Source organism: Pelobates fuscus, chromosome 5 (assembly GCF_036172605.1).
Source record: "Pelobates fuscus isolate aPelFus1 chromosome 5, aPelFus1.pri, whole genome shotgun sequence".
NCBI lineage: Eukaryota > Metazoa > Chordata > Amphibia > Anura > Pelobatidae > Pelobates > Pelobates fuscus.
The window spans coordinates 154,192,027-154,213,305 of NC_086321.1; the positions used below are offsets into that span (position 1 = coordinate 154,192,027).

Here is a 21,279-nt window from a genome sequence, read left to right on the forward strand (position 1 = left end):
CAACAGTCCTCTCAATTCTACACAACTATGGTAAGGTATCCTACTACAAGGACAATATAACTAAAACCCATGTCCTCCCATTTTAACATCTCCCTGACTACTCTAGTCACTTGATTGTATCTCTTTGACTGCTAAACAAAATATCTATCCTACCTTGGCTTCAAATTAACACTACACTCGCACTTCATTATTCAGGAAACTGCAAAAGTCTGCTGGTTAAGGTTCAGGCTATACTTAGAGTGGACAGCACACAAAATATCCTGGGATGGTCGCATTCACTCAATTAAGTGCTCTCCCACTGATATCTATGTTTTGCACCCTTCCAGTCAAGCTTTCTAAGTTTATTCACCAGCATTTCCAATGCATCCTGAACTCCCATATCTGGAAACAAAACAACCTCCACAGATGGCAATGAATACTTTCTGTAACTGCCTATGCATGGGGGCCTGGGAGTCCCAGACATTGAGTTACTACATGGCATTTATCCTAGCTCTATGGTAGCAATCTTGAATACAGATAAAATGCCACTATGGTGTTGTCTTGAACACTTCACGTGGCAGCATTTACAGACTCTCAACTACTGCTAACGCCATCCCACCCCTATACTAGAAAATGCGTTTGCAAGCATATGTTTAGCAATATAAATCTGGAGGACATGAGCATTCACAATTACCAAGCTGTGCTCCTATTTTTATTTGGCCCTGCTTGTCGCTCTGCAATATCATACAAATGACCTGAATCTAAAAACGTAGTACCATTCATACCGAGAGACGTTTGCTCAACATATCCTACCAGAATTAAGGGCACAACCCTCTCTCCCTTCAAATGGATAAAGAGGGCCAGTTTAATTTTAGGTGTGTGCATTTGGTGGTTGACCAGGGGCAGGGCTTCTCGGATAAATTTTGGGTGACTTAAAGCGGCATTGTCATGCCGAACTTACCTTTCCCCCAATCGATTCCTCTTCTCTCCCTCTCTCAGGATCTGTTCTTCATTTCTTCCTGTCTGCTTTAGTTTTCTTTAAAAATTAAGGACAAAGTGGGGACTATTTCTCTTATGGAGGCTTCCATTGCCATGACCAGCGGAGGAGCAAAGTGTGCTTCGTTTCCGGTGGTCAGAGCAATGTTCCCACAATCCTTCGCTTTCCTCCCTGTTCCCGCGATGCTTCCTGTCAGTTTTGCCGAACGTCCTGTCACTTAGACAGAACGCCAGCAAAACAGCCGAATTGCATCCTAACACATTGAGAACAGTTTGTTAATTCGTGTTAGGACGCAATTCGGGAGTTTGTTCGGATCACAATTTCATTCGAATGAATCAAACTCCGATCCTGTTCATTGCTGCGGCTGCATCTTGCAGTAGATCCCACGGTATTAGGGAGCGATCTACCAAAAGGCTGAAAGACCTAAATTAGTCTTTCAGTCACATTTACGAATACCAAGTAAAGATTATTTAGTATTAGTAAATTCAGCTCCTACTCGCTATACCGCGAGTAGGGGCATGTCTACTAAGCAGTGTGGCTGCTCACTGTAAAAAAACAAAAAAACAAACCATATTGCCCCCACCCCTGAGTGGCGGGTGGGGACCCTAAATAAGAATGTGGAGGGGGGACTTACTGTCCTCCCCCCCGGCCCCCACCCCTGAGTGGCGGGTGGGGACCCTAAATAAGAATGTGATGGGGGGACTTACTGTCCTCCCCCCCGGCCCCCACCCCTGAGTGGCGGGTGGGGACCCTAAATAAGAATGTGGAGGGGGACTTGCTGTCCTCCCCCCCCCGGCCCCCACCCCTGAGTGGCGGGTGGGGACCCTAAATAAGAATGTGGAGGGGGGGACTTACTGTCCTCCCTACCCCTGAGCGACGGGTGGGGGCCCTAAATAACAATAAGGGGGGGACCTACTGTACTCGGCCCCCACCCCTGAGCGTCGGGGGGGACCTACTGCCCCCCCCCCCCCAGCGCCCACCCTGTGTGGTGGGTGGGGGGGACCGACTGTCCTCCCCACCCCTGCACGGTGGATGGAGGCCATAAAGGACAATGAGGGGGGGGAACATACTGTCCTCCCCCTCCACCCCGGCCCCCACCCCTGAGCGGTGGGTGGGGGCCATAAAGGATAATGGGGGGGGGGACCTACTGTCCTCCCCCGGCCACCACCTCTGCGCATTGGGTGGTGGCCCTACTGTCCTGCCCCCACCTCTGCGCGTAGGTCGTGTGTCCCCCCCGCTCCAAAATTCTTAATCTCCTTCTATTCATATTGACCCCCATAGAGTGAGGGGGGGACCTGGGGAGGCTTAGGAAGTGGTGCTTCTATCTTCACATATCACAAGGAGGGAGCTGCATGCCGGTAGCTCTCTCCTTGTAATAAACTAAACGAACGAACAAACACTGATATTCAATGTTAGTTTCTTCGTCTGAAATTCCTAGTCATTCATTCGTCTTTCTGAGAATGAATGGATGAAATTCCCATTTGCATATCCAAGTGTTTCACTGGGCATGTGCGGGAATCTCACAGCGCTATCTAGTGTGGGCAGATTAATCTACCCACACAAAGATGGCGGCGACCTGAATATAGATAGGGGCAGAAAATAAAGATTAAAAATAGGTAATATGGGGGGCTTAGGGGCATTTAGGGGTGACTAAGGGGTCGGTTAGATGTAATGGAGTTGGGAGGGGGTTAAAAAAAAAATGGGATTCGGCCATCACACTGCCGCTTTAATAATAAATTCTGGAACTAAAATATAACTTAGAACAAGAGCAATGTGTTTTTATTAACACGTACTGATTTCTAAACACATGTATTAACGTTTAGAGGCACATTTACTGTATTATTGCTGTGGGACTCCCATATATACTCCTACTAACAATATGGAGCTACTAGAAAAGAGGGACATTAGGATTGAAAAGAGACAGATGGATTTGAGCAAAATAGGGATTGTCCCTCCTAAATAGGAATGCATGGGAGGTATGCATTTTACATTCTTTACCTTATAATGGAATTGATTAAAATGAATGATTTGAAATAATGATTTAAATCACATTGATTTATATAAAGCAACAATTCTGTAAGTGGAATAGTATGAGATTGCACTTATATGGAGAGGGTAAGGCACTAAAGAATAGGTTTTATGGAAGCTTGCTGTTTATTTGCAATCCATGCATTCATTTCCCTCGTTTTCTCACACGTCTTGCTTGCAAGGTTCTAATTGGAACACGAACAAGGTGACACAATTCCATGTGCAGAGATCCCATTAACCGTTATATCTGTACATTTTCACAAAGCAATGGGAGTTAGTGAATTTTAAACTTTGTTGAATTGACATTTAAAAGGACACTATAGCCCCTAAAACCACTTTAGCTTAATGAAGCATTTTGGGTGCATATATCAAGGGCCTGCAGTCTCACTGCTCAATTCTCTGCCATTTAGTAGACACCTCCCTGCATGTGACTTACACAGCCTTCTAAAACACTTCCTGTAAATAATCCACTAATGTTTGCACTTTTATTACAAATGTTGTTTAATTTAAAATGTATCTCCTGCTATGTTAATAGTTTGCGAGACCCTGCAGGAGCTTTCTGTATTTAATTTAAAGCTTAATTTAGAGAGGAGATAAATACTTTTAAATTAAGTTACGTCTGAAAATGAAACAATTAGTTTTTTTTCATGCAGGTTGTGTCAGTCACAGCCAAGAGAGGTGTGGCTAAAACTGCATAAACAGAATCAAACGTGATTTACTTTAGAGGGCATGATCTATACATAAAAACTGGTTCATTAAGCTCAAGTTGTTCTGGTTACTATAGTGTCCCTTTAAATGTTCAGGGGAAACGTGCATTTGGGAATCCTAATGGTGCGTACTATAGGCTTCCTCCAGTGTGTAACCAGGTCTGTTTGTTTCAGGTGGAGCCTTCTGCCCTTCATGTTGCTACAGGTTTTCTTGACATCTCTATCCATTCAGAGCATCCAGATCTGCTGCCTAGAAAAGGTATTTGTGAACTTTTCTATTATCTGTGTTCTTGTGTCTTGCATTTTCCACAATTTTATTTTTAAAATCTGTGCTGCCTTTTTGCATGTTTCCCATTGATCTTTTAACTTTTTTTTTTATATATAAATTAAGACTCTACAGAAAGCATAGTTTAGGTAGTTTTTTGGTTTTTTTTTTGTCAGTTAAAAATGCATGGTTTCATAATAAAAAAAAAAGTCTTCTCATTGGAATTCATACTGCCTAAAATTATAGAAAAATAGATGTGAATACTAACCTTAAAATAGCTGGCATTAGCTGGGATTAACTCTTTGCCTACATGGAAACAAAATAGCACCCCAGTGATCAAGGTAGGCATATTGAGGAACACACTGGATTCTAGGGATGATAGAAGTCACAAGTGAGAAGTCAAGAGTATAGAAGTCAGATTAATTGAGGAGTAGTCTGATAAATACAAAAAGCACGCCAGTAGTGCGCTATTGCTTATCAAGAGGAAACCATAACAAGTTAATGATCTGTCTATAGTGTGCGTTTAAATAGGCGTCATGGGATCCTCTTTGGTTGTCCTCATAATTGTGACACCAAAACAATCCTGTACATAGTTGTACAAGCGTTCATCTGAAAATTGACATAAGTTCTGAATTCCATCATAGGACGCATATGAGCAGAGTCTTACATCTGACATGACAGCAGAATGGTGCATTGCGTCAGTGTGCAACATATCAACAGGAAGCAAGATGGGTAGACACATGTACTGTTACAACTATTTTTGCAAGAAACTCAATAGAAAAACAAGAGTGCAATCAGAAGCAGAAATCCAATTTCAAGAATTAAACTACACAAACTTTAAAATTATATTGTCGTAGTATATGGGACAGTGGCTTAAGGTTTTTCTCCCACAACAGATCCATAGTGTCCCCTTGTCTGACTGTGATAGTATTCCATAGTAATAGGAAGTCCCCAAAACCTTTTAAAGAGTCCATATTATTCACCCAGTGTCTTTCCCCAGTATCACCACAATAATGCATAACACTTTTTTCCTATGGCATCCATCAAAGGCCATTCGAAATGTCTGCAAATTTTTTGTTCTTCTGCCATTCTTCTTGCATCTTATGTGTGTCCAAAGGTAGATTCAGACACCACATCAAATCTACCTTTTGGACTTACTTCAGGCGGCTATGGTGGGGGGAGCTAAGACCACCAGGGAAATGGATCTTTCTGTAATTTTCCTTTTTTCTTTTCTGGGAAATTTTGTTTAGAAAACTTTTGAAGACCTCTACCTGATCAGAGGCTTTTTCCTAACCTGCACATATAATATGAATGAAATTCAAGAAAGTGTGTGTGTGTGTGTGTGTGTGTGTGAAACCAACTTCTCTGTGTCAGTGCCTAGGGACTGGCTTACAGCTGCAGTGGTTTTTATAAGTCGCTGCAGTTACAAGCCTTACGGCAGGGAGAGTGGGTGCAAAGTACTCTCTGCCCCTCTAAAGATTCCCTTAAAGAATTGTTTTGTGGGTTTGCAAACTACAAAGTTGTAAAAGTTGACTTTTTTTAAGTTTAAACTCTTACTTCATATAGGAAATGCCACTAGTTTTGCTTTGCCTATGATTCTTTAACCTCACTTACACGGCTGCATATATGAAATGGCAGAATAGGAATTAGAAACTGTTACTTTTGGGAAAAATTAATAAAGCAGTCATAATAACAAACTTGTTTTGTTTTGTCTCCAGATGAGGAAATATTGGATGATTCTGTGCTCCAGATGAGTGCTAAAGCTGCAGGTATGGTAGCCATGGGAGCTGGGGCAGTTGTACATTCAGAGCAGAGTGAGAGAGTCTGTATTCATCAAGCTGATACTCACAGCAATGAATGCCCAGAATCTGATTCCACAGACATTTTGTCACAAATGTCCAACTTAATCACCACACAGCCCCAGACTTTGTCAGGCAATTCCTCTGAGGAACATGTTAACCAGGAAAGCTCTGTATCAACATCGTACAGTGACAAATTCTTCCCATTAGACAGCAAAAGTGACATAGACGCAGCAAGCAGTGCTTTGTGCCTTGAAGATCCACACTTGCCACTTCACTGTAGTGCACTTAACACATTAAATAATGTTTGCTCTAAACCTACTGATCCTTCCAGCAAGCCTGTAGAGTCTGAAATAATGTGTATTACAGAGGAAGCTAAAACTTCTTCCTTTTTATCAGAGAGTTTGAGAGCATGTGTGCCTGACAATGAAGTAGAAACTAATTCTGGAAATGTTTTGGAACATGCTGTGCTTGTAGACAGCAGCTGGAGCTCAGGGATGTCTGACCATCAGATGACTGAGAATGTATCTTCTACAAACAGCCAAAATCACCAATGCAGTGAAGCATGTCATTTTTCACCAATACACACCAAGACTGCTGATGCATGCACAGAACATGTTATTCCACAGGACTCCTCAAAGTCCTCTGATATTGTAACAAGCCATCAATTACTTGTAGAAGAGATTAGTGAAGCAGGTGATGCTTTAGAGGCTTCATCTAACAACCCAAGCCAGGCATTGACTTTTGAACATGTGTTAAGTGCCAAAGCAGACAGAGAAGAATGCCCTTGTTCACTGTCCACTGTTGAATGCCGTATTAACAACTTGGAAGGCTCCATTGATTGTAAGAAGCAGTCTAGCTTAGTCAGAGACGCCGAATGTTTAGCATCATGTAAGGATATAAAAGACTGTTCTATGGATATGGACCACAGTCCTTCATTACCATCAACAAAACATTGTGAAGATAGTCGAAGTGGTTGTTACCAAACGATTTGCAAGACACTAGCAACTGCAGCTCAAGGTGTTTGTGAAAGTTTGCATGGGAATCCTAATCACTTGAAAATGACAGAAGAACTGTGCCAAGTACAAGACACCCATCTACATAAACACAAGACTAGCAATGAAGCGTCTCCAGTTACTTTTGTAGTCCACACCGTGCAAGAAAATGAGGAAACGTCATTCAATAGTAAGGGAATCGAGAGACTAGTTACTTGTTCCCAAGCACAGCTACAGAGCTCTTCTATATTTGAACTCCGTAACCCAATCAATCCAGCTCTACTTACAGTGGATGCCCATTCTCTGAAATGCGAAGACATAGCCTCAAGTGAGAGTTTAGCTTCAACAGGAATAAACACAGAATCTGGCAAAGTTGATGAGCTGCTCCAACAAATTGGACCTCCTGAAATAAATATTCATGAACTTTCTAGGGATAGCTGCTGCATGCTGTCTAGTCAAAGGCAGGACACACTTACAGAAGCACACTTGAAATCAAATTCCATGAAGGAAGGGCCTTATCAGAGCACAGGCAGCAAAAAGTTTGCTCTGACCAGTTGTGTTGAAGCTACTCCACTGAATGCACTTGTACCTTACGTAGATATTTTGGGATCATTAGTTGTGCCGAAAGTACCAACTGTACAGTCAATGGAGACTTCTGAACCTCTTCTTTCTTTCACATCAAACATTCTAAGTTTGGAACAGGAGATATTGGATGACATAGTACTCAGAACTGACAAAGGGCAGTACTTTTTAGAGCAATCTTCATTGGCTTTAACTGGAAAAACGAGTGATCAGAGTATGGAAGTAGAGTGTATTGAAGAACGGGAACAAAACGAACCTTGTCTCCCTGAATACCCGATGGCTGACTATCCCAATTTGCCTGTTGGAAATGCTACTAATTCATTGACTGAGAAGTCTAATTGTCCACATGTCCAAACTAATGTGAAGAAAGAAAAACAAGAAAATTCCCAAATGGAAGTTCCTGCATCTGCAGAGGTGATTTATCAGCCCGCGTTATCACCAACAGATCTTGTAGATGAGAGAGACACTGATGCATTATCTGTTGAACAGGATAAGAAATTCTGTGTTCAAACGGAGAATGATTTGCTTTTATTTCAGAGCTATAAGGATGTTGACCACTGTGCAGATGTTTTACCAGCTGGCACGTTTTCCAATTCTATGCCATTCTGCTCTGTGAAACAAAACAAAAACTTTAATAAGAAGCAACATTATAATAGTACGGTTGTCAACTTACTTACCCCTATTTCTAATGTAGTTGAACTTTCTTTAGATAAACAACTGAATCAGATAGGTACACAGTCTATTGATTTAAAACCGTACACTGAATCTAGCAGTACCAACGAATTGGTGTCTGAATGCAAGAAATCTTTCAAAGACTTTTCTTATGAAGGAGATCAAGTTTCAATGAGCAGTATCCTATCAGTCACCAGTGATAATTTTCCTCTAGTCTCTAGTGTAGATAAACAGACATTTGGAAGAACTAATCAAGTAGTACCTGCTGAAACTGTACAGAAGCAAATTAAGCAGAAATGGATATGTGCTAAGACACGAGAAAGGGTTTCTGTCCATAAGGTTCCGGAGCACTTGGAAAAAAATCTTCTGCAAGAAAATATATCACAAGCCAAATTGTCAAAGCCAAGCATTAGCCAGTCTACATCATGTGATGAGAAGAACATTTCATTTACAACTAGGCAAATGAAAAATAAATGTAAACGCTCATTTGAGCACAGAACTGTAATCCAATGCCTTGGTAACAATGCACCACAGGAAGTTAGAGTGCAGCATATTTGCAGTAGTCAAGATGCATTGTTTGTTGAGCACAAAGGGATCCTGCAAGCAAATAATGACATGTTAAAAGACACTCCATGCTCAGCCCAAGATACTACGAGCCTCTACCCTCACCCACTAAGGGAGTGCAGTGACAAAGGATTAAGTGCCTTCAATAGCGGCTGTCCTTTAAGCAAGATCCTTCCCATGAAAAGACAGCCAAGCCGGAAGTGCAAGAGTGCTCCTGTGCTAGAATATGTGAGAGTGCCACGTCCATCAAAGATCTGTAAGAGTGCTGCAATTATGAAGGCCCCAGCGTTAACTGTCAGTAAAGATGATTGCAGAATCCAACTTGTTATGGACACTACATCAAAACTGTTCGGTTCACAATGTACCACACAGCCATCCAGTCTTCAAAGGGTACAGAGAGGGGTTGTCAGTGCCTATATGAGAAACACATTCTTTCAAAAATGCACCAAAGATCAAACCTTACTGCACCAGTTGTCTTCAATTGCCTCAAAATTAATGACCCCATTTAAGAGTTCCCGCCAGCAGAAATATCCTTGTTTAAGTGGAGCTCCATTTGGTGGTGTGCAATTTCAAGCTAGGAAATTGCTAGAGGTGTTTTCATGTGTTAATATGAAGCTGAGCTCTCCTGCTGGAGAAGTGTGGTCAGAGACTCTATCTCTTACAGGAGGCAGAGGCCATCTTCTCTCTCAGCCACCGGATCTCTTTGCCGCATGTCCTCCTCACCCAACCATTAATAGTATAAGTAACAGTTTTGCCCTGAAACCCATTGACCATACAAGCTTTCCAATTTCCTTTCATATTAAGTTGAATTCAAATGATTTACCAGACTTTGTTAGGGTTCCATTTTGTACATCTAAACGTCCAACAAGCACCACTTTGTCACCCCCATTAAATGAATGGACATTTTCTCTCTCTCTTTCACCACATTTTCCTGTTACTTCTGAGAATATGCATCTCTTTACTCAGTGTAACCCACACTTTAGACCATTTGAAGCCCATGACTCAGGTTCTTGCCACAGAATATCTTCCGTAAAAAGAGGCTCTGGTTGCTCAATTCGTGGCCTTCACACTATTCTAGCACTTTCATCTCCCGGGTGTTATAGGTTATGGACCAGAAGACGGAATCTGGGAAGCAGAATCCCCACCATCCAACGACTTTCCATGTCACAGTTTGCCCAGGGTATACAGGATTTAAAATCACAAGTTTTACCAACAAGGAAACCTTTATCTTTGCCCTATTCTCTTGGCCGTGTCTTATCTACATGGAGTCAACATGGCCCATCATCTTCTTCATCTCCCACTGATTTCACCACCCCTCATCTCAACTGCAGTGTATGGCATCCAGGTCTCCTCTCCAACATCAGGTAACCACAACTGAATTACAAATATTCCTTTATGCAATGTCTCGTCTGTTGCAAGGTTGGAAAAAAAACAAATCTGTATTTCTTTTTAATATCAAGATGTGTGAATCCTCTTCTAAGATTGCATCATGAACAATTTAGACCTCTTCCTGTTTTAGGTATAGATCTAATACTAAGTTAAGACGTCGTATCCCTCAAATAATACTCTAGGTTAGAATCTGTCCTTTGCAAACTTGATAACGTAATTTTTTTCATGTGCTGTGCTCTAGGTATATGTAATGTTGCATTTTTTAAAATTAGCAGCATAAAAAGCATTATGCTTCACCTTTAATTTAAAATATATCTATAAATAACACCATAAATACTCAGCATGTGTCAATTTTTGCCTGATTAGTCAGTAATATAATTGAGTTCTCATAAATTCATGTAAATCCATCCATAGAGACAGACCAGAGTCTAAGATAATAATATTCTGGAATATATACAGTAATATTCCATGGATATAAATATTTTGAAGTAACTCCTTTGTTTCAGTCTCCAGACCAACTTATCTTTTGTGTTGGTTATTGCTGGTGTGAAGACAAACAGAGAATAGGTGCTAATTTGCCCAGTGACTAGTAGCACCCTTTGTATATGATCACACCCACATGGGCACTGCAGAACCAAAATGCAAGGCAGGTCCCCTCTATGCTAATGTAGAATCCTAGTCCTCATCTCTGAGGTTAAGTTGATAGTCCTTCAGGCAGTGGAAAAAATGGGTCCACACCTGTATTACCTTTTTAGACTTTATTTTTAAATTCTAAATAATTGTGTTAAGATACAATTATATATAGCATTGACTATAGAACATCTCCCATCTTGCTTATGAAATCGTCACTACACTGGGCCTCTAATAGGTCTATGTAACAAGATGATGAATTGCTTGATTTGTCTCTTAATCTTATTTAATAAAACTATATATGGAGACAGGTGGTGGTATTTAATTCTGCTACGTAGACATCGTTATTCCAAGTACACTGCATACTTAAATGTTACATTTTATGAAAAGAAGACCTTGCCTAACTTACACATGGTTCTGCTTAAATCGAAATATAATGTTGCTCCTATTTCAAGTGTAGTCTTCCCATCCATATAGTCTATTCTTTTTATATTTAGAAACTATTCATGCCAAGAAAGAGAACTTCCGGCTTCTTCATTTTGTCTATTCTAGACCAATTCTGTGTGTGGCCTTCCTGAATGCATATTTCCTATAGGTACATTTTAGTGGAATTCGTATCTGAATCATCTGCGCGTAGGTTCCTTGTTAAACAGTAGTGTTATTCAGACAGTGTCATAGACAGTGTCTATTATTTATGGAATGACACTTAAAAATGCTTTCAGAACTCTTTCAATTTTGTCTGAATTGTTTTTTGTTTTTCTTTTCTCTTTTTTTTTCTTTTTTTTTTTTTTTACTCTGGGCATAATTCTGAAGGCATCCACATCCATCAGTTGGCATTCCTAAACTTCTTTTGAACACTGGGCCATCAAAATTGGACATATACAGGTAAGCAATGAAAATATCTCCTAAACTTAAAGTCCTCATCATGATAGAGTGATGTTTGAATTTCAAGTGTTTGCAATGTACAAGTGTAACACCCTAAATATTGTTTGGAGCTTCCAAGTTGTAAAGTGATAATAATAGAGAATAAGTATTGGTGTGTGTGTGTGTGTGTGTTTTTTATAAAAAAAATGTAACCTCATATTAATTACAGTCTAGCAGAGGAGAGGTCACTTCATGCAGTGGTACCAAAGACTTCTGAACATCAAGATAACATAGAGCCTCAGCTGGGATTATCTTCTACAACAAATTCTCCTGTTCGTCCATTTGAGCAAAGAGAGCTTTTACCTAGTTCATGTGTGAGAGTCCAAAGCACTAGCCAGGAAGTTGTGGTGAGTTTCTTAATGCATAAAATACTAATTTTGGCAATTTAGTCTATGATTTTATTCTGTTCTTGATTTAAATAAAAACAGTGGTTTGCAAACCAATCCTTTTTAATGGTTAAAGCTCTCCTTCTTATCTCTATAATGAATTGTTTTTCTATGTTTAAAAGAAGGATGGATTGGAAAGGAAACCTCAGCGAGTCTCTCAAATACGAATCCGTAAAACAGTGCCCAGACCAGACCCAAATCTTACCCCAATGGGGCTACCCAAAGCCAAAAGGTGAGAAATATGTTTGCTCTTAATTTGGAAAATAATAAACAAACTCCTATTTCCTTAATGTGTCATATCTGTCCAGTGTGGTCAGTCCCTCATTTTCTGATGTGTTCATGTAAAGTTATCATCACACAGAGTACATTTTCCGAACCCTGCACCCATCTTAGTTCCTATTCTAGGCCTTCAAAATTAAAATCCAAATGTAATATTCAAGACTGTCAATTAATCCTGTAAATTCTCTAAAGCAGCAGTAGGCAATCTTTGGCACTCCAGATGTTGTGTACCACATTTCCCCTTCTGCTTTGTCAGCATTATGAGAGCTCTAGTCTACCACTGCTCTAGATGGCTTTTGTAAAGCTATAGTAATGTATCCCCTTACACCATTCATCATCCCCTGACCTGGGCTTGGTTTCACTCAAGGATGGAATGGCCACTTGGGCACAGGATATGTCTACATTACAATACAGACCTGGCTTGGTACATTCACAGTCTGGTTATAATGCTTTCCTTTGACTTTACACTACAAAACTTTGTCAGTAAGGGTGTGGGTGATTTTTAAAATTTCTAATCACATTGTTCATATTGGAGTTGTATATCAGATGTCCTCTTCTAATCAAGTTGTAGCAAAGTTTTAGTAAAATTAAAGGCATATGGTTTCTATGATCTGTGCTTTTTTTTTTGTTTTAGAATAAATAAAAAAGAATTCAGTTTGGAAGATATTTACACAAATAAGAACTACAAGTCTCCCCCTGCAGCCCGGTAAGTATGGCAAGAAATTGGGCAATTTCCTACTATCATTAAACTGTATGTGTATGCATTTTTTTCCTTTTGTGTGTATGTGTTTTGTGCACAAATGTTTTGTAATCACCATTTACACTGGCCTCCTATTCTTATCCAGTCATTCCTATGTGGAATTATATTCTGTATCCATTATGGTGTGCATATGCATTTAAGTCCTATTATGGCTCCTTTGAATTTCTTATCATTCAGTTTTAGGTAACTCCTCAAAGAGACTCTAACTTCAGCAGCATTCACAATGTAAATGAATAGTGCAGCTAGGATTAATTTTTTCCTGTTGAATATGTTGACAAATGTAAAAAATGAGTTTCTCACACTACCTAAAAAACTAAATGTCTGAATGCACATGTTCTAAGGCAGTAATGGCAACTTTTTTTTCCCCTCAAAGTGCCAACACGGCAATTAAACCTGAATACTGAGGTTTACGTTTAGAAAAAACTCGTACAGTTGCCCAAACTAACATATTTTGTTTTAAAAGAACAGAGAGTTCAGGGGGGCGGGGCCTGACCAGCATGGCGGACGGTCGCGACTTGCTAGAGCTCCCCAGCAGGCTGAAGGCCCAAACGATGCATAGAGACTCTTGCGGCTCGCGACCCGACCCAAAATGGGACATAACGGTCACAGTTGGTGGCTGGAGTGCCCCGGTCCGGCAAACCGGGATGCCGACCGCCAAAAGCTTTGGAGAGCGGTTGCGGCCTAGCGAGGGCTACAGGCGGGAGAGACTGCCGATCTCATAGAGATCCACATAGAGACCCGTTCCCCCCCCTCTGGGCCAGGGGAAATCCCGGTCCACACTCCACTGCCTAAGGTGTGGATAGCCCCTAACAGACAGCGCATCGGAATCACCGAATGTAACCCAACGCACAAGATGGCGGACCCACTCACCTACCACAGCCAAGCAAAGCGACAAACCACCCAAAGCAGACCGGAGTCCCAGGAGAGCCTAAGGGCAAAACTGGATGCTATTCTGGAGGCCTTCTGGGCGAAGCTGGTGGCAAGCCCCAACGGGGCCCCCCAGGCACAAGACCAGAGGCGGAATGCACAAAATGGCCGCAGATCGAACAACGGCACCCGGAGGCGTCCAGCACCCATCTCAAGCGGCAACCACCCCCCCGGGCCGAGAGTCACCAAGAGAGCGGCCCGCCGGCAGCGACCACGCAAGCGGAGCACACTACCCACATCTACAAGCCGCCATATAGAGCGTACAGCGTTGAAGGAGGGGAGACTCCTGCAGGGGCGCTCATGCAGGTGGCAAGGTGCAGCAACATGCAAACTGACACAGAAAGGTACCGAAATGGACCAAACCTGGACTCCCTTTGACCACTCGACTTCACTGGCCTCCACATGTGCTCAAGGCCCTGAGGGACTGCCAAGCAGATTTTCTGCGCTTCCCAATATCCGGAATCGGTTGAACGTGGACTTAACATGCCCTTCCGTGCCTAAGTTACCAGACCGCTATACACCAATAGCTGCCACCTTACCTGATTGTGCAAACTGTTAAGTACTTTAACTCATGATTTCCCTTGTCCTCTTAGCCTTTGCTTTCTGTCACTCACCCTACGCGCCTGATATAACCCTGTCTGTTATACTTTTATTTCTCACTAGTTTTAATCTCCTTCCGACAGGATAATCTTTCGTACAGTAGGATTTCTCATGGTTACACAAATTTACGTTTGTTAGTCTGCATAGCTTGTATACTCTATGAACACACAACTACTACTTAAGCATACTTATGTAGACCGGCTACACTACTGTAGTTTACTCCTGTATTACTAGCCTGTTACCTCTCATAAATATATAAAATGTGCCGTTTTACCTGCCATGACTATGTTCACTGTTATGCTACTTGTCACTGCTGTCGTGGCGTTACAAGCATATCTGTTATTCTATGCACGTGAAAAATAAAGAATAAAAAAAAAAAAAAAAACAGAGTTCAATGATACAAATTTTAAATGATATAAATAATAGATAAAATTAAGCCTATATTTATTAGTATCTCCAACAAAAACAATACACACAGACTGCTAAACACATTCACACACAGAGTCCGCGGAATACTCTCACACAGTCCGGCGCCCGCACACCCCTCCCGGCGACCTATGGCCGCGTTCCCACAAAGAGGGCTTGGCGTGCAACAGGTTCGCCATCACTGTTCTAAGGGATTAATTTCCCAGTGGACAATGCTCAAACTGTTCCCTTTTTGGAACCACTGCAGCTTAATGTTGTACTTTTGTCTATAGCCTGTCCCTCCAGCTTTAGCACTGTAAACACTGCCTTTTCAGAGAAAAGACAATGTTTACACTGCTGGCTAGTTAGAACTCTAGTGGACACTTAGGTGGCCATTAGAGGTGCTTCCTGTGTCAGTACTGCACAGTGTGCAGCACTGACGTTCAGTGTCCCCACACTCTGCATGGAGGCACCTAGTGTTCCCCTTAGAGATGCGTTGATTTGCATGCGCAATAGGTTCCTAGCATTGGATTGGCAGAGGTCTTCAAGATTGATCCCTGCCATGAAGGCGGACTCATCCATGACGAGACCGGCACAGGAAAAAGGTCAGGAAAAAGGTAAGTAAACTCACCTTTTCCATGTGATCAGAGGGGGACCGGTCAATTAAACAGTTAAACACTAGTGCGAAGAATACAGGTTTGCATTTCTGACACTACAGTGTTTTTTTTTGTTTGTTTTTTTTGTCCTAGGTTATCAATGTAAGGCCATTATTATTTGCCTAATATGATTGTTCTGCTGAGCCTTTTTATCTGACTGAGCTTTTCTCTTATTGGTGCTCCTAATATAACTACTAAACTATATGATCCCAAACTTGTTGTCAGTTGTTGTAGACTATCCATTTATGTTCTAAAAGAAATAACAATATATCCTAGATCAGGAGTGGGCAACCTTTGACACTCCAGATGTTATAAGCTATACAGTGAAGGAAAAAAGTATTTGATCCCCTGCTGATTTTGAACGTTTGCCCACTGACAAAGAAATGATCAGTCTATAATTTTAATGCTAGGAGTATTTTAACAGTGAGAGACAGAATAACAAAACAAAAAAAAAAAAACCAGAAAAACGCAAGGCAAAAAAGTTGTAAATAAAATTGCATGTCAATAAGTGAAATAAGTATTTGACCCATTCGACTTACTTGGTGGCAAAACCCTTGTTGGCAGTCACAGAGGTCAGACGTTTCTTGTAGTTGGCCACCAGGTTTGCACACATCTCAGGAGGGATTTTGTACCATTTAGTCATAAAAAAAACTGCAATAATTACACTTGCAGGGTTAAGAGTAGTGGGAGTTGGCACCCAGACCACTCCAATGGGCAGAAGTGGTCTGGGTGCCTGGAGTGTCCCTTTAAGGGGTTAAAATACACTTACCATTAAAATTATAGACTGATCATTTCTTTGTCAGTGGGCAAATGTTCAAAATCAGCAGGGGATCAAATACTTTCTCCCGGGGGGCGGGGCCGGGCCGCTGAGCAGAGCGAAAGCCATCTTCGCTAGCTCCGGCATCGTGCCGCTAAAGGCATTTTTCATACCTCCAGTGCCCGACAGAGCCTGATAAGACAAGATGGGTGCGAGGGGGAACCCGCCGGACGTCGGGCACAGCCGGTATCTGGCGGATTGCGGCCCGTTGCAGACACCGCGGTGAGACATGCACCCGGGCCTAGCTGTGGAGGCCCGCAGGACGGAGGTCCGACGAGACACAGGCAAATACTAACCGCGAAGCAGACGCACTGGAGACGGCACTGCCGGGTGCACATGTTGAGGGGGGCTTCCCCCCCCCCCGGGCCGGTGGGGCTTTTCCCTCCCCCCTTATCCCGGCCCATTAGTCCCTGCTTCGACAACACCCAAGGGGTTCAGAAGGGGTCGGGAGTGCCTCCCACCCTGTAAATGGAACAGCTACATAGAGCGGCTTCCTCGCATTGCTCCGGTGGCCCCAACAGCTGCTGCCCTGCAGAGGGACACCCTTGGCGGCCTGCCTCCTGGAGAAGTACCAGTCCCTGCCTTTGGGTTTTGAGGGGGACCCAGGGGAGATTGTCCCTGCCGCTGTGAGCCCTGTGGGACAGCAATGCACAGACCTTTCCGGTGTACCGGTGGCCGTGAGGGAGGTGCCCCTGTCCTAAGTATGTGGCCGGCACCAGGTAAGACATGAGGGCCTAAGTGCTTCACAGAGGCTGAAGTGATGCTGGGGAGGTGCAGGAGACGACCGGAACCTGGACTCTTGGTGGTGGTGGTGGTGGTGGGGGGGGGGGGGGGGGGGGGAGGTCCGGGGGACAGATCTGGACTTTGAGTGCCCACGGCACCACAGAACGCTAAACCAGTGGGATGGGTCGGACCCAGGGAGGACTGATGGAGGACAGGCATGCTCGGAGGCTTATGGGAGCGATCATGGAGGCAACTCTCTTACAATGCAATCACTGCTCTCCTCAACTTATTTTATGCAACGACACAGCGCAGCATGTTCCTACTCCCCACGAAGTGACTCACGTTCTCTCATCACAGTTAGCAGCACATGCATTGTAACATGTTTGCACCCTCGGTTCGGGTTATAAATACCTTATTTGCCTTAATTACCTGCATTATTTAACTAACCACTGTCTACATCAGATTGCACGCTATGTCATGAATATCTCCTTTGAAATTGCAATCGCCTGTTAATGCATTCCTTCACTTACATTGCATCTAACTTCTAGCTTAGCTCTCATAATGTTATAACCCATGTAACTGACTTTTATTTCCTATGCATTCATTGTTGTTGCTGGCTTGTGCCATAATTCATTAGACGCAATTGAGAGACAAACGGCCATGACCTAGCCTTATGATGCCTACTTACTATACTGTACTAGGCGTGGAAACGCTGTTTATGCTGCAGTACCTAGAGCTACAGTCTACACTGCACACATAACCTTTCTCAGAACGGCAGCAAGCATTATGAAAACTTTTGCTTTTTTCCTTTCACCTATTTTATTATTTAACATAAAAGCGCATTAATTCAGCTTTCAGTTCACAAACGAATGCACAACGTAAGCTACGGCTTAATAATGTATACACACCTTCACCTATATTGCATGTAGCAAGCATATTCACATCATACGCCACAGACCGATAGCATCACTTTAATTGTTCAGGTGCAGCCCACAGGGGATAAAGCGCTATACCTGCAGGCTTTCTAATGCATATAAGTTTCACTGTACCGACGGCACAATCATAGGCTTAGATAGACATGGCTTGATTGCACAGTAAAGTAAAGTTTATGTCCAATGTAGATTACCTTCTTATTGGTACATATAGATTCCTGCTCTCTTACCTAGCTACCAGCAATTGACGTGCACACTAAGGAGTAAGTCGACTATACATAACGATCAAACATTAGCCTTGTTCAACCTACACCACTTTTACTTTGGCGTGATAAAACGCCCGGAGATACGTGCATCAAACCAGACCCAAGGGAGCCCGGAGACAAATATACTCCGCAGCTCACACGAGGGCCTCCACGTAATCCCTTCACCCTATTCCTGACTCCATGGAGAGTCTGGACATCTATCTTTTCATTTAATTGATAACTTTAATTTTAAAATTTTAATTTTAATATTGTATCACTAAACTTGGAGGCTGTGCTTGCCGAGGCCGAATTAGGCTGTTGGTGTTTGACACTACAGGATTCGGAGTTATATTGACCTGTTTAAACAGGAACATGTTTTGCTCAGCCAACTTATCGTGCAACCGTAGAGCTGCTTTTCATTATTATGCCCTTCAGCACGATGTTTTACTATGATGTTCTCTTGCTACATTATCTTTGTCGCACGTATATGCCTTTCTGATGTACACACCAATGCAGCTATTATTATTTACCTGCCTTTCATTATTATGCCGTTAAGTACGATGTTCTGCAATTCTCCTTATATGCTGACATTAAAGCGGCACTGTCATGCCAAACTTACCTTTCCTCAATCTCTTCCTCTTCTCCCCCTCTCTCGGGATCTGTTATTCTTTTCTTCCTGTCTTCTTTAGTTTTCTTTAAAATCATAAGACAAAGTAGGGACTCTTTGTCTTATGGAGGATTCCTCCGCCTGACCAGCGGAGGAGCAAAGTGTGCTTCATTTCCGCTGGTCAGAGCAATTTTCCCATGATCCCTAGCTTTCCTCCCAGTTCCCACAATGCTTCCTGTCAGTATTGCCGAACGTCCTGTCACTTAGACAGAACGCCGGCAAAACTGCCGAATTGCATCCTAACAGAATGAGAACAGTTTCTCCATTGGTGTTAGGATGCAATTCGGTACTTTGTTTGGATCGGAATTTCATTCTAATGAATGAAACTCCGATCCTATTCATTGCCGCGGCTGCATCTTGCAGCCGCTTAGTAGATAACTCCCTAATTCCCACGGTATCAGGGAGCTATCTACTAAAAGGCTGAAAGACCTAAATTGGTCTTTCAGCCACATTTACTAACACTAAGTAAAAATGACTTGGTATTAGTAAATAATATGCCCCTACTCGCTATACCGCGAGTAGGGGCATGTCTAGTAAGCAGCCTGTGGCTGCTCACTGTAAAAAAAAAAAAAAAAAAAAAACTATTGCCCCCCACCCCTTAACGACGGGTGGGGGCCCTAAAGTAAAATAAGGGAGGGAGACCTATTGTCCCCCCCAGCCCCCACCCCTGAGCGGTGGGTGGGGGCCATAAAGATAATGAGGGGATAATAAGGGAGGGAGACCTACTGTCCTCCCCCCCCGGCCCCCACCCCTGGGCGGCGGGTGGGGTCCATAATGGTAATAAAGGTGGGGGGGACATACTGTTCTTCCCCTCCCGGCCCCCACCCCTGGGCGGCGGGTGGGGGCCCTACTGTCCTCCCCCCGGCCCCCACCCCTGCTATCCTGCTAATCCAAGAAACCCATTTCACCCCTCAAAAAAACTTCCCCCTCAAAAACAAACACTTCAACCGATCCTTCACAGCCAACTTGCCGGATGCAAAATCCAAGGGCACAGCAATTGTTCTCAAAACCTCCTGCCCCCTCTCTGACATACAAGCCTTCCCAGACAAGCAAGGCAGATACGTAACGATAACAGGCAAAATCGGCCCTACAACCTACGCCATCTCATCCCTATATGCCCCCACATCTCCTGACCCGACGTTCTGGCCTACGTTCTCAGCACACCTAGCAACGCACAATGCCACCTTCACAATAATAGGAGGAGACTGTAATGCAGCCCACACACCGATCTTAGACCGGACTACCAAACACGCCAGTGGAACGCGCCCATCACCCAACGACGCACTCTTCTCATATTTCCTGACCAAAAGCAACCTCCTGGACATATGGAGAGCCCAACACCCCTCGGCCCGTGACTACACATTTTACTCCCACCCCCATGACACCTACTCCCGTATAGACTACTTCCTTACCTCCCCAGGCCTCACACCACGAATCACACAAACCTCCATTGGCAACATCACATGGTCTGATCATGCAGACATCTCACTCACATTCACAATCCCCAACATGACCAGACCATGGACATGGAAACTAAACCCACAACTTCTCCACGACAAAGTGGTCACTTCCACCCTAGCCAAAGAAATAACAGAATACTTCACACTAAACGACCAATCAGTTGCATCCCCGATCACACTCTGGGCAGCCCACAAACCTGTCATAAGAGGCAAATTGATAGCTATAGCAACGGCACGCAAAAAACAACACAATAGACAATTAGTCGATACCCTGGCAGAGATCGGCCACCTAGAAACGCAACACAAACAAGACCCGAACCCCTCCACCCTTGAGCAACTTACAGCAGCCAGAGCCCTACTCAGAAGCCTCTCCCTAATAGCCACCACTAAAGCACTGGCCTGGACGAAGCAAAAATTCTATGAGAAGGGAAACAAGGCCGACTCTATGCTAGCCAAAAGACTCAGAACCCTCACAGAAACAAAGCGAATCACCAAAATACGCACCCCAGACGGAACACCCACCGACATCCCACACAAGATAGGCGAAACCTTTCAAAAATACTTCGCAACCCTATACAACCACTCCCCGGACCCCCCCACCGACTTAATCCTTGCCCAGACTGACACATTTCTTCAAAAACTCTCCCTCCCATCCCTCACCAACGAAGCCAGAACCTCCATAGCAGCGGAAATCACACCCGAGGAACTCACGGCAGCAATAAAAACATTAAAACCTAACAAAAGCCCAGGCCCAGACGGCCTAACCGCCCTATACTATAAGACCTACGGAGACATCCTCACCCCCAGACTATGCAAAGTCTACAATGCAATGCTTTCAGGTGAACACTTACCTCAAGACATGACACAAGCAAATATCACCCTCATACCAAA

At 43.2% G+C, this 21,279-nt stretch overlaps 1 protein-coding gene across 2 annotated transcripts in view; it reads left to right on the forward strand.

Annotated features, from left to right (window-relative positions):
• The window catches only part of PRR14L (proline rich 14 like), a 41,075-nt gene that overhangs the window by 12,100 nt on the left and 7,696 nt on the right, over positions 1–21,279 (forward strand). Inside the window, exons 3-9 of one of the 2 annotated variants that reach the window (XM_063454544.1) lie at positions 3,886–3,970; positions 5,695–5,745; positions 6,253–9,952; positions 11,421–11,492; positions 11,701–11,878; positions 12,040–12,149; positions 12,831–12,902. In XM_063454544.1, coding sequence (XP_063310614.1) covers positions 3,886–3,970; positions 5,695–5,745; positions 6,253–9,952; positions 11,421–11,492; positions 11,701–11,878; positions 12,040–12,149; positions 12,831–12,902 — 4,268 coding nt within the window. Of the gene's footprint in view, positions 1–3,885; positions 3,971–5,694; positions 9,953–11,420; positions 11,493–11,700; positions 11,879–12,039; positions 12,150–12,830; positions 12,903–21,279 lie in introns of both variants that reach the window. The other variant, XM_063454543.1, reaches the window with a different exon arrangement.